This window comes from Rhinoderma darwinii, chromosome 5 (genome assembly GCF_050947455.1).
Source record: "Rhinoderma darwinii isolate aRhiDar2 chromosome 5, aRhiDar2.hap1, whole genome shotgun sequence".
In the NCBI taxonomy this organism is placed as follows: domain Eukaryota; kingdom Metazoa; phylum Chordata; class Amphibia; order Anura; family Rhinodermatidae; genus Rhinoderma; species Rhinoderma darwinii.
The window spans coordinates 166,389,361-166,404,156 of record NC_134691.1 but is presented as its reverse complement, the minus strand read 5'-3'; the positions used below and the strand labels follow the sequence as shown (position 1 = coordinate 166,404,156).

Genomic DNA, 14,796 nt, shown 5'->3' with positions numbered 1-14,796 from the left:
CAACAGCAGTAAAAACTATGAATGAAAACAGAAAAGCACCACATGCTTTTCTGTTTACAAACATAAAAACAGAGTGTCATAATGATGGCGGCTGCGCGAAATTCAGGCAGCCACACATCATATGCTGCTGACACACGGAGCTGTTATGTACCTTTTGCACGTGAAAAACGCCGCTTTTTTTGCGCACGCAAAACGCACACGCTCGTGTGAATCCGGCCTAACTGTAACAGTAACTGTGTGAGGAACAGCAGAACTTTGTTACAAAGGTGAGGTTGTGGAAGACTGAGCGTAGCAACAAGACACTATGTAGTTTTACTGCCTCAGCAAGGTCTCTCCCATGCAAAGATTTCAAAGCAGACTGGGGTTTCAAGATGTGCTGTTCAAGCTCTTTTGAAGAAATATAAAGAAACTGGCAACGTTAAGGACCGTAGACACAGTGTTCGGCCAAGGAAACTTAGTGCTGCAGATCAAAGAAACATTATGCTTACTTCCCTTCAAATTCGGAAGATGTCCAGCAGCCATCAGCTCATTACTGACAGAAAGCAGTGGGACCAAGGTACACCCATCTACTGTTGGAAGAAGTTTTGCCAGAAGTGGTCTTCATGGAAGAATTGCGGCCAAAGAGCCATACCTTCGATGTGGAAACAAGGCCAAGCGACTCAACTATGCAAGAAAACGTTGGGAATGGGGTGCAGAAAAATGGCAGCAAGTGCTCTGGACTGATGAGTCAAAATTTGAAATATTCGGCTGTAACAGAAGTCAGTTTGTTTGTCGATGGGCTGGAGAGCGATACAATAATGATTGTACACAGGCAACAGTGAAGCATGTGGAGGTTACTTGCAAGTTTGGGGCTGCATTTCAGCAAATGGAATTGGGGATTTGGTCACGATTAATGGTGTCCTCAATGATGAGAAATTGAGACAGAAACTTATACATCATGCATTACCATCAGGGAGGCGTCTGATTTCCTCCAAATTTATTCTGCAGCAGGACAATGACCCCAACCATACAGCCAATGTCATTGAGAACTATCTCCAGCGTAAATAAGAACAAGGAGCCAAGGAAGTAATATGACCCCCATAGAGCCCTGATCTCAACATCATTAAGGTCTGTCTCGTATTACATGAAGAGACAGAAGAATTTGAGGAAGCCTACATCCACAGAAGATCTGTGGTTAGTTCTCCAAAATATTTGGAACAACCTTCCCACCGAGTTCCTTCAAAAACGGTGTGCGTTCTTGCTTGCAGCATTTTTACACAACTGCCTAAATCTTTTGCACAATACTGTATTTCAATTAAAATGTTTCATGATTTTGGCATGAGGTTGCCATCCCTAGGCACTTCTTGGCATGCCCATTAATGATCGTATACTGACTTTGAGACTTGTCTTGTTCTGTTCTCCTCTAAACTTGGCTTCTATGTACTACTAGTTTTGTTAGGATTCCAAAACTAAGTGATAACCTGGAAATAGTTATTGTTGGCATGTGCCACACATCATTAGAGACCACTTCATTAAATTGACAAAGCTGTATATGCTTACTTTAAAGACCATTTCTTAAACTAATATTACAAAATGTTTCCCTACCCCCTTTCTTTGGGGACAATGTTTTTTTTCGATGAAAGAAAATGTATTACTCCTTATTTTTCAATTTTCATTTCTATTTTTGTTTTTTTAAATTACACTTCAGCTCACCCTCGATATTTCAATCAACTTTCCAGTGGCCTTGACATGGTTGGACTAGCTGGTGAATGGCTGACAGCAGCAGCAAACACAAACATGTATGTAACTGCTTTCTTGGATATTTCTTCAAATACCTATATAAAAGTGTGTTCACACACAGCATTTTTGTCTTGTTTTTTTAATGGAAAAATTGTATTCATGTCAGTAAGTGCAAGGAGCAGGAAATAATATTCCTTGATTTTTAGGGTATGGCGTGTGCAGACCAAAAAAAAGAAAGTCATGGCATGTCAAGTCTTAGTGAGATTTTACTGTTACAGTATGCTGTGAAAGAATTTTTCATTTTTCCTCTCTTTGTAGGTTTACATATGAAATTGCTCCACTATTCATTCTTATGGAAGAGTTATTGATCAAGAAAATGCATCAGTTGGTTGGCTGGAGAGAACTTGAAGCTGATGGTATATTTTCACCTGGTAAGTCTGAAACGTTTTAAATCTATTTGAACAACGTGCCCAAGACTTTAAAGATTGTTTTTCCTCCTTCTACTTGTTCCTCTTCCCTCCTTGGAGTTGGTTTAAGAATTCATGCACACCGCTATATTACGGTTCCATTTTGTGCGGACCTATAGTTGGTCTTTCACAGAGGTGGATGGGGCCCTTACTGTGCCTCTGTATTCACAGCTCTGCTGTGTGATTGTGCCCTAAAGCTGCCCATACAAATGGGAAGTTGGTTTAAATGGCATATTTTGGCCATTTCGTCTGACCATCATTTGAAAAACGTATGTCTGCAGAAAATGTGATCGGTTAGATTGGAAAATTTAAACCGTGGTCGGCTGAAACTACATATGTATGGCATATTTGGCTGATCATTTGCCACTTTCCGCAAGCCCCAGGGAGTCATTGTGGTGTTTTTGTTTTTTTTATTGAATCCCTGATGGGCCAGTTTAGTTGTTGGTAGGATCGTTTTTACGAATTATTGTCGATTATCTTACGTGTATGGCTGGCTGTAAGCAGAAAAAAAACAATCTAACCAATGTTAAGTAATATTTAAAACTTAGATTTTTGGTGTTTTTTTTTTACTTTAACTGAAAAGGATTTTAAATATTTAGTGTTTAATAGTACTTGTTCTCTTAGGCTCTAATCGCATCTGCGTCTGAGGCATACAGCCCTATTCTTTCCATTAGAACTAAGCAAATCACAATGAAAACCATTATAAGTCAATAGTTCAGGCACCTGTGGTATTGATCCGACGACTTATCTGGCACAGCCTCTTAATTTTTGTTTTAAACTGAAGCTGTGATGCAGATGTGAACTCAGCAAAAGTAGTACATGTAGATCTAAGCTGATATAAATGCAGTGTTCTTGGTTATTTACTGTAATTTATGTAACATTTTACAACCATGCAGTCTAAACAATAAAAAAAGATGTATGCCTTAACAGCTGTCTCTTCTTAATAATTAATTGACTCTACTTCCCTTAGGTGGTACTATATCAAACTTGTACAGTGTTCTTGTAGCTCGATACAAGTTTTTTCCTATTGTGAAAACAAAGGGAATGGCTGCACTACCAAGCATTGTTCTCTTCACTTCAGAACATGTATGTAATACTCTTGACTATCTGGCTATAATTCTTACTGTAGACTGTAATAAATGGTATTCATACTGTATAAAGCTAAAGTCACTTCTGGAACCATAAAATAGAACTTTCAGGTCTAACATGGCCCATATCTAATTTTGACGAAAAATATTATAAACTTTTGTAGTTGACTGTAGAGTAACTGATTGTTAATGTTGAATAAAAACTTTTAGGAATTGCTGCGGATGACTGCAGCCACTGATTTCAATGTCGTGTTTTTTGTTGTTTTTTGGTTTTAACCGCCTGTACACATGCATTGAGCTGTACTTTAGTTGTAGTTTCCATAACTATCCGGCTGCAGCTGCACATGGCCTTATGCCTTAGAATTAATCTATTGTTCAGTTCACATATTTATTTTTTTATTGCCTCTATAGAGTCACTACTCCTTTCAGAAAGCAGCTGCTGTACTTGGCATTGGAATAGAAAATGTGATTGCTGTTAGATGTGATGAAAGGTGAATTCTAGTTGCTATTTATTGAATGACACTTAACGAATGATTAAGTTTTTCTAATCTGGAATAAAAATGTTTAGCAGTCCTTGTTCTGCACTTTGGAGATTGAAATGAACCTGTGTGAGTACAGCCTGGCAAAGAGCAATGAACAGCGTTAAAGTGGACCGTCCGCTCTCCATATATAAAATAACAATTCTGAAGTATTTTACTATGAACTCTGAATTGTGGTGTTCCTGTTATTCCTCCTGGAAATTTATGGACAAAAATTGACAATTGGGCATTAGGTCTCATGCATACGACCGTGTTTTCTCCCTGGTATACAAACCGTATGTCGGCCATATTTCCTGAACTGACCACAGTTAATACTGTCCCATACTGTAATCATGTTTTCAATACCAGACAGTATTTCCGCAGAGAGGCAGGTACTCCTAGCATCATAGATAACTATGATGCTAGAAGCACGGCTCCCTGAACTGTGGTCAAGCCTAGAAAAAAGGCCAACATAAGGGTCCATATATAACAGACCAAACACGGTCGTGTGCATGGGGCATACTTGTTTCTCTTGTTGCCAGGGTGCGTCCTTAGGCTGGGTTCACACGACCATGTTACGTCCGTAATGTACGGAACGTATTTCAGCCGGAAGACCCGGACCAAACACAGTGCAGGGAGCCGGGCTCCTAGCATCATAGTGATGTACGATGCTAGGAGTCCCTGCCTCGCTGCAGGACAACTGTCCCGTACTGTAATCATGATTACAGTACGGGACAGTAGTTCCACGCAGAGGCAGGGACTCCTAGCGTCGTACATCACTATGATGCTAGGAGCCCGGCTCCCTGTACTGTGTTCGGTCCGGGTCTTCCGGCCGAAATCCGTTCCATACATTACGGACGTAATATGGTCGTGTGAACCCAGCCATACAATCTGACAATGTCCAATGATGTGCACATAAACTATAGTATGCATAATCACATGCCATATATTATGCAGGTATCCTACCCCTAGAAGTATTACTTCTAAGAGAGAATATGGCGCCTCATAGGTACTTTATGGTGATGCATACAGTCCCTACAGTATGTTAGATGGACCTGTAGAAACACCCTGTATAGCCCTAACTGGAGACACATGGAAGAGGGAGGGGATGGTGCAGCATGTTCAATAAAAAGAAATGTACTTAAAGAGTGTTTTTTGTTTTTTTTTCATTCTAGTAAAGAGTTGATGTTCAAAATAATGCTTACAGAACAGTGAATCTTTGTACCCTAACTATTGTGTCTTGTCAGGGGCAAGATGATTCCATCTGATTTGGAAGAAAAGATAATTGCTGAAAAGGAAAAAGTGAGTTAGACCTATAGACCTGATTATGGTGGAGCCAAGATTCAGGAATGCATGATCCTTTATTCTGAAGGGATATAAGCCGCTGCTAGAGGTGTCTGCTTATTCAAATGACCATTATACACATGCATGCTTTATTCGGCTGAGCATGCTTGTGTTCTCAATGGGTAGAGGGGAATAAGCTGCTGCCAGATACCTCTGGTGGTGACTTATTTCTCTTGAGAACAAAGGATTCAGCATGTCCGGTTTCTCCCTCCGACCTCTGCCGAATGAAACTTAGGTGGTAGGCCGGTGTTGCCAAAGTAGGCGGTTTGGCCGACGTGTCTAATATTTATAAATGTATTCTCCTCTCCCCAATGAGAACACATGCAAGCTCTGCAAAACCAAGTGTGCAACGTGTATAGGCAGGTCGGGAGGAGTAGCTGTCGGCCAAACAAGCATTCAGCTGACAGCTATTGAAAATGTATGGCTAGCTTAAAGAGGCTCTGTCACCAGATTATAAATGCCCTATCTCCTACATAATCTGATTGGCGCTGTAATGTAGATAACAGCAGTGGTTTTTATTTAGAAAAACGATCATTTTAGAGCAAGTTATGAGCTAGTTTAGATTTATGCTAATGACTCTCAATGGACAACTGGGCGTGTTTTTACTTTTTACCAACTGGGTGTTGTACAGAGGAGTGTATGAGGCTGATCAATCAGTGACCAATGAGCGTCATACACTTCTCATTGTTCCAGCCCAGCATGATCCACAGGACAGTGTGATTGTGCAGTGAAAGAAGTAAACACGCCCAGTTGCTAAAAACACAATACACGCCCAGTTGGAAATAAGAGAAAACACGCCCAGTTGTCCATTAGAAAGGCTCATTTGCATAAATATAAAATTGCTCATAACTTAGCCAAAAATGATCGTTTTTTTAAAAAAAAAACAACTTTGCTGCTATCTACATTGCAGCGCCGATCACATGCAATAGGAGATAGGGATTTGATAATCTGGTGACAGAGCCTCTTTAAGACTCGCATATTTTAATTACAAATTAGGAAGTAAGTTGTCGCAAATGTATTTTTAAGCCTGACCGCAAGTAAATTAAATCTATGCCTGCTATAAGCAGGTGTGGATTTGCACCATTTCCTATTCTACCATTTAATAAAACTGTCACCAGCATTTCACCTATTAAACCATCAATACTTGGTGGAAGTGGGTGAAAAATAGTTTTTAAGTAACCTATAATTATCTTCTAATTAGTCTCTGTAACTTTAGTATTCCGTTTTTTAGTGTTCCCGTTCTTTATGCTAATGAGCATAAAAGAGTCATATCTTCATTCCTCAAGACTTTCCAAGTTAACCCCGCCTCCTTACTTTTGATTGACAGCTCCTCGCCTCCCTCCAGCACAAACTAAAGAAATCCCGGGCTTGCACGTTTATGTCCTGTTCTGGTGCATGCGCACAATGAGACACCATAGCGGTGCATGTCTTTCTTTGCCCCGGAAGGGCAATGGAGACGATGATTAAACTTGCTTCTAACTTTTGGAAGGGGCATGAGCGTCCATAACATCAGATTGTTAGCCCCCTTTTTGGGTCTTAATAATCTCAACTATATATGCTTCCCTGATGCAACCTGGGTCCCGAGACCCTTCCCGCGTGACTGTATTCAGTGCGCGGGTTGGCTCCTGGGACCCGTTTCGCATCTCTATCTCTTTACTTTTTTCTTCCTTTTTTATTTTGTTTTTTTCCTTTTAGTTTTCTGGTTACTCCCTTCCCCTTCCAAATTTCTTTTGTTATGGGGATAGTTAACGGGAAAATTTCAAGAAATGTAATTTATTAGCTGAACTGTATATTGTTGCAGTTACTTACTTTAGTTCAATCTGGAACAACTAGTGTTAAAAAGAGGCTTGTAAGTCGATCCACATTATTGGCTGGTATTCCCTTGATATGGAGGATCCATGTCAAGGCCATAATACACGCTCTGAGGAAGTCACGTAATTGACGAAACACCAGAAATCCATGGTCTGGTCTGGAGATAATTTAAACACATGCTCTGAATGAAATTTGGGCATAGCCGGAACATTGGGCAATATACTGGACTAACCTCCATACATCTCTCAGGTACTTTAACTTGGAGTCAACTTTGGAATGCGGACGACACCACACTTATGGTGTAGGAACGATAAATTTTGAAAGCCGTACGTCCAAAGTACCTACGGCGACTGCACTTCACCTGAATTGGAAATTTTATCACCACATCGCTGCAGGACACTATTATCGTGTAGGAGCCCTTAACAGACGAACACAGAAGAGGCGTGTCTGCCCTGCCATCATTTCATTCCTGACTCTGGGAAGGAATCGCCCTGACACGTGGCTGGAGGAATGATATAGTTGCCTCCATTGGCAGGGATTCTTTGTCGACTGCGATGCACAAAATTTATGGATAAGTACTGTATATTCTTCCATACAATAGCGGATTATCATATGGGCGGTTCGGGCGGCCGCCTGGGGCCCGAGGCTCCCAGGGTGCGCATGGCCGCCCGAACCTCACACAATCTTAAAAAACTATGCAGCGCTGCTAACTGTTGCGCTGTCCCGCTTCCAACTGAATATGCGTCCGCAGGACGCAGATTCAATTGGCTTGAATGCCGGAGCCTCGCTGTCTGCACGGAGTCACTCACGGGACAGTGCAGAGGAGGAGAAGTATCCCCCATTGTCGTGGGATCCGGGATAGGTAAGTAATTATGTTTTTTTTTAAATTAGGTACGTACATATGGAGGCATTATACTGTGTAGCAGCTATGGAGGCATTATACTGTGTAGCAGCTATGGGGGCATTATACTGTGTCGCAGCTGTGGGGGCATTATACTGTGTCGCAGCTATGGAGGCATTATACTGTGTAGCAGCTATGGGGGCATTATACTGTGTCACAGCTATGGGGGCATTATACTGTGCAGCAGCTATGGAGGGCATTATACTGTGTCACAGCTATGGGGGTATTATACTGTGTCGCAGCTATGGGGGTATTATACTGTGTCACAGCTATGGGGGCATTATACTGTGTAGCAGCTATGGAGACATTATACTGTGTCGCAGCTATGGCGGCATTATACTGTGTAGCAGCTATGGAGGCATTACACTGTGTCACAGCTATGGAGGCATTATACCGTGTCGCAGCTATGGGGGCATTATACTGTGTCACAGCTATGGGGGTATTATACTGTGTCACAGCTATGGGGGCATTATACTGTGTCGCAGCTATGGGGGCATTATACTGTGTCGCAGCTATGGAGGCATTATACTGCGTAGCAGCTATGGAGGCATTATACTGTGTCGCAGCTATGGGGCCATTATACTATGTCACAGCTATGGGGGCATTATACTGTGTAGCAGCTATGGGGGCATTATACTGTGTAGCAGCTATGGGGGTATTATACTGTGTAACAGCTATGGGGGTATTATACTGTGTAGCAGCTATGTGGGTATTATACTGTGTAGCAGCTATGGGGGCATTATACTGTGTCACAGCTATGGGGGCATTATACTGTGTAGCAGCTATGGGGGTATTTTACAGTGTAGCAGCTATGGGGGCATTATACGGTGTCGCAGCTATGGGGGCATTATACTGTGTAGCAGCTATGGGGGCATTATACTGTGTAGCAGCTATGGGGGTATTATACTGTGTAGCAGCTATGGGGGCATTATACTGTGTAGCAGCTATGGGGCATTATACATATGTCACAGCTATGGGGGTATTATACTGTGTCGCAGCTATGGGGCCATTATACTGTGTAGCAGCTATGGGGGCATTATACTGTGTAGCAGCTATGGGGGCATTATACTGTGTAGCAGCTATGGGGGCATTATACTGTGTAGCAGCTATGGGGGCATTATACTGTGTAGCAGCTATGGGGGCATTATACTGTGTAGCAGCTATGGGGGTATTATACTGTGTAGCAGCTATGGGGGTATTATACTGTGTAGCAGCTATGGGGGCATTATACATATGTCGCAGCTATGGGGGTATTATACTGTTTAGCAGCTATGGGGGCATTATACTGTGTAGCAGCTATGGGGGCATTATACTGTGTAGCAGCTATGGGGGCATTATACTGTGTAGCAGCTATGGGGGTATTATACTGTGTAACAGCTATGGGGGTATTATACTGTGTAGCAGCTATGGGGGCATTATACTGTGTAGCAGCTATGGGGGTATTATACTGTGTAGCAGCTGTGTGGGTATTATATTGTGTCACAGATATGGGAGCATTATACTGTGTAGGGTCAGCTAAGGGGAAAATTATACTGTGTAGAGGCAGCTATGGAGAGCATTATACTGTATGGGGCAGCTATGGGTGGCAATATACTGTGGGGGCAGCTATGGGGGACATTATACTGTATGGGGCAGCTATGCGTGGCAATATACTGTGGGGGCAGCTATGAGGGACATTATACTGAGCAATTACAAGAGCTGCAGGTCCAAGGGGGGAGATGCTGTGTAGCACTATATACAAGGGGGGATTGTCGTATAGCACTTTATAGAAGGGAGCACTGTGTATCACTATATCTAAGGGGGATTGCTGTGTAGCACTATATACAAGAGGGGAGGGCTATGTGACGCTATTTACAGAGGGGGAGGACTGTGTAGCACTATATACAGGGGTCAGTGTGTAGCGCTATCTACAGGGGGCTGTGTGTGGTGCTATTTACAGTGTTTGACACAATTATATTCAGGGGCGCAGTCTATGGTGCTATAATATTTACGGGCCCAGCGTTTGGTACTATTTTATTCAGGGGCGCAGTGTTTGGTGCTATTATATTTAGGGGCACAGTGTGTGGCACCATGATAATATTATCTTTGTTTATAGGTGTGGAAATGTTGGAAAAGTAAGGAGCCAAAGACATCTGAGTGGCAAATTCTGCAGAAATGGGCCATGGCCGGGAAAAGTCGTCATGAAGTCTGGACTGGATGGAGAAGAAAAGAGGAAAAAAACTACGTCGTCACTTGTGCGTCACTAGATTTATAGACAATCTGTCATCTCTACTGACATGTTTATTATAGGAAATCCTTGTATTTCTCAAAGTCTTTGTGCAGTCCAGGACTGATAGACAAATAAGTGTTACTATTCCCCTTGTCAGGTGAATGTGTCCCTACACGGTGCGATATTGTCAGTGATGGTTGGAGACTGTCAGTATGTGGGGACACAGCCTTTTGACAAGGGGAGTAGTAACACCCATTTGTTAATGTCTGGACAAAAAGGTAGTGTTAACAATAGTTACAGGGCGGCGGTGGAGAAGGGGGGGCCCAAGTTTGGATAACAGCCCAGGGCCTATGGTCTACTTAATCCGCCACTGCTTCCATACATTTATCTTATGGGTTGACTCCCTGTATGTTACATCATGCAGTCTACAACTAGGCCATTGATTGTCATGTATCTGTATAATTTTCTACGTCCATGCACAATATTTGCTTTGTGACTACTTTCTATTTAAAGCCAGTATTCCATTTCTAGCCCATGGTATTATATTCAGCCCTCTTCAGTTAGTGGTATTATATTACTGATAATTTTACCACCTCATGATTCTGATCTTACTTACATATAACTATTTTGCTTTACTTGATGTACACACCGATATATCAGGCCAAAACTGTTTATTGCTTATTGAGTAAGATTGTTTCTTAAACCTAGTGAATCATGTTACCCACTACCCGGGCGGGCTTGTGATGTCTGTTTGTTTGTTTGTTTGTTTGTCATTTCATGCAAGATTGTAAATTTTAGCCTTTATAATGAATACATTTTTAAATTTTTTAGCCAATTGAGCCGAGTGCCTCTCTATACCAGGATTTACCCTTCCTCTCTCTTCTTTTGTTAATATTATTCTTGGTTGGCACCGTACAAACTGTACTGAGCTCTGTAGCTGCTGAGATCCCTTGCTTCTTTATAGAACTAGATTTGAGGCCGAAGCAGCGAAGGGTGTCGAACCATACATGAGGGGCACCATCTCAGACGAGATTCCGGCATTCAGCGCAATACAGTTTTTGGCGGTGGGCGGGCATAAGAAGAGGAACGAATGAGACTGCTGGATTATTACCATAAAAGATGCAAAATATTTGCAGACCCTTATTTATGAGAAGTTTAGGAGAGGGGATAATGGCAATGAACTTTTGACAGCAGCAGCCAGGGAGGGGTGAGTAGAGTTGGATAGTTGAAATGCTGGTGACAGATTCTCCTTAACCAGGGCCGGCCTTAGGTTGGATGGCGCCCTTTGCGGAACTCTCTATTGCCGCCCCCTACACAAACCAAAAATGAACCACATATATAGACACGCACATACTGGAACATATATACTGTACATACATAAAGGCATATATTTAGGCATACAGGCAAATATACATACACACATCTGGAATATATACATACAGGTAAATATATAGACCTACACACACACACACACACACACACACACACACACACACACACACACACACACACACACACACACACGCAGGCAGATAAATACACAGACAGGAACATATACAAACACATAAAGGCGTTACCTGCAGTCCTGTGTAACACCACAGATAACACAGTGATAACTCTCTGAGAACAGATAATGTAGTAGCATTACCTGCAGTCCTATGTAACACAACAGATATTACAGTGAAAACTCTATGAGTACAGATAATGTAGTAGATGTTACCTGCAGTCCTATGTAACACCACAGATAATACAGTGATAACTCTCTGAGTACAGATAATGTTGGAGATGATAACAGCAGGGTATATAGGGGGCATCAGGGTATATAGGGGGCATCAGGGTATAAAAGAGGTAGCAGGTTATATAAGGGGCAGCAGGGAATATAAGGGGCAGCCGGGTATATAAGGGGCAGCCAGGTATATAAGGGACAGCCGGTGATTTAATGGGCAGCAGGATATATATAGGCAGCGGGATATATAGGGGCAGCAGGATATATAGCGGCAGCAAGATATATGGGGCAGCAGGTTATATAAGGGGCAGCAGGGTATATAAGGGGCAGCAGTTTATATGAGGGGCAGCAGGTTATATAAGGGGCAGCAGGGTATATAAGGGCAGCAGGGTATATAAGGGACAGCAGAGTATATAGGGGGCAGCAGGGTATATAGGGGCAGCAAGTTATATAAAAGACAGCAGGTTATATAAAGGGCAGCAGGTTATATAAGGGGCAGAAGTGTATATAGGGGCAGCAGCGTATATAGGGGCAGCAGCGTATATAGGGGTAGCAGGGTATATGGGGGCAACAGGGTATATAGGGGCAGAAGTGTATATAGGGGTAGCAGCGTATATAGGGGCAGCATGGTATATAAGGGGCAGCAGTGTATATAGGGGGCAGCAGGGTATAAAGGTGGCAGCAGGGTATATAGGAGGCAGCAGGATATATAGGGAACAGCAGGGTATATAGGGGGCAGCAGGGTATAAAGGAGGCAGCACAGATATATCTTCAATTTATCTGTTCTACATTAATATTGAACACACCCTTTTACAAAGAGACATAAACACATGCATAGAGACACACTGTAATATAAACACATACAAACACAGAGACATACTGTATACACAGACACATACTCTATACACCGAGACACATAAACACACAGAGACACATACTGTATACACGCAGAGACACACAGACACATAATGTATACACACACATATACACACAGAGAACATAGAAACTCACCATCTCTCCTTGCTGACAGGCTCACAGGCTTCTTGCAGGACGGGCTGCGGGCAGAGCTTCCACCTCTTCTCTTGCTCCTCGGCTCTTATTTACCCTGTGTGTGTAACTAAGAGCAGAGCACAGAATAGAGGCAGAGTCCAGTGGCGCCCCCTACATGCTGGGAGAGTGCAGCACCCTGTGAAACCTGGCATACACTGCTTAAGGGTGCAGTCACACGCGGCAGATATTATTGCAGAAATTTACTGCGATTGAAAATCATTTCGATTCATTTAAATTCACTTTGCGGAAATCCATGCACCTAATGCAGAAACAACTCCATTCAGATGAATGGAACTGAATTTCTGTTGCAGAAAATTCCTGCAACATAATCTGCCATGTGTGACTTAACTATTTATAAATGTGGACCAATGCCTTTTGAGATTGCATGTCATTACTTCCACTCAAATGTAATAAAAAATGTAATGTTGTGCTGCAAAGTTTCTTGTAGACATATACCCTAGGCTGAACAAATGAATATGATTTAATTTTGCAATCACAATGCAAAAATAATGCTGCCCCAAATAGTTTAAGGTGTTGCATCATCCTAAAATCCTTTCCACATGCCCTGTTGGGGAATATGTACACTAGAGCTGCTTCGCTAGTGGACTTGAGCTGTCCATGTATTAAATAGACAGCTATGTATGTAAATTTCTGTATGTAATACTGCAAAATTCGGGGTCACAGGAGCTGGCTCTTAAATGAAAGGGTTTAACTTTAAAAGAAATAATGTAAATCTAAATCAATATTGTATTAAAGCAAGTTAAACTTTGTGTAGTATTGGGCAGAATTTGGTCCCATTAATTTGTGAGACGTTCGCTAAGATTGCAGTATGTTTAGATCAAATAAACGTATATGTACGTATCCTTGGTATAAAGTGTGAAAGTGCTTCCCATTTTTATATAGAATAACCTCTATTTGCAGGGACATGTACCGTTCTATGTCAGTGCCACCGCTGGGACTACAGTGTATGGAGCATTTGATCCCTTTGTCAAGATAGCTGTCATCTGTGAGAAACATGGGCTCTGGATGCATGTTGATGTAAGGTCCTTTAATTATATTGTTTTGCAACTGCAACCATGTTTGACAGTAAAATGGTGTTCTTGTTTGAGGCCCCATGCAAACAGCATAAAATATATTGGGTGTATATAATATATAGAGAACTTTTTTTTAATTAATATTGTGTCTAATGGACTTGTTTTGTACTACTGTAGGCAGCATGGGGCGGAGGATTGCTACTCTCAAAAAAGCACAGGACAAAACTGAGCGGCATTGAAAGGTACAATCCTTCAAATTTTGTATTTAGTAAGTGTACATTGACACAAATCCTGTGATCTTACCTCACTGTGTGAAATATATCTTGGTCCTGCTTCGGGATGAGGGACATTAAATTGGATCAAGAATCTGTGGACACCCACTGAAGCCCAATGATTTAGTTTGAAGCCATGTTGCGTGACAGGCTTATCTTAAGCAGACCTCTATGTGCATATTTGTTTAAGGGTCCTCTTACAGCGCCTGACAAGGGCTGTGTTAACAAACCACAACTTACGAGACGGCTCGTTGATCGGCGCTTGTTTGCTCCTTTCACAGGGAGCAATGTATGGAGACTATTGGTCGTCCCCATACATTTCCATCAACTTACGAGACAGCTCGTTGATCGGCGCTTGTTTGCTCCTTTCACAGGGAGCAATGTATGGAGACTATTGGTGGTCCCCATGCATTTCCATCAACTTACGAGACAGCTTGTTGATCGGCGCTTGTTTGTTCCTTTCCCAGGGAGGAATGTATGGAGACAATTGGTCGTCCCTATACATTTCCATCATGCCGGTAGCACATCTCCCTGTTCACACAGGAAGATGAGCTGCAGACAACAATAATATTTCTGCTGCATAAACAATACGATCAGCCAATGAAGGAGCATTTGCTCGTTCATCAGCTGATCATTGCCCTGTTTACGCAGGGCAA

At 42.2% G+C, this 14,796-nt stretch overlaps 1 protein-coding gene across 1 annotated transcript in view; it reads left to right on the top strand.

Moving 5' to 3' along the window:
• Positions 1 to 14,796, top strand: part of LOC142651713 (glutamate decarboxylase 1-like) — a 95,182-nt gene that overhangs the window by 67,209 nt on the left and 13,177 nt on the right. The window contains exons 4-10 of the mRNA XM_075826740.1: positions 1,688 to 1,778; positions 2,038 to 2,150; positions 3,157 to 3,272; positions 3,686 to 3,765; positions 5,040 to 5,094; positions 13,756 to 13,872; positions 14,046 to 14,110. Of these exons, the coding sequence (XP_075682855.1) occupies positions 1,688 to 1,778; positions 2,038 to 2,150; positions 3,157 to 3,272; positions 3,686 to 3,765; positions 5,040 to 5,094; positions 13,756 to 13,872; positions 14,046 to 14,110 (637 nt within the window). The remainder of the gene's footprint in view (positions 1 to 1,687; positions 1,779 to 2,037; positions 2,151 to 3,156; positions 3,273 to 3,685; positions 3,766 to 5,039; positions 5,095 to 13,755; positions 13,873 to 14,045; positions 14,111 to 14,796) is intronic.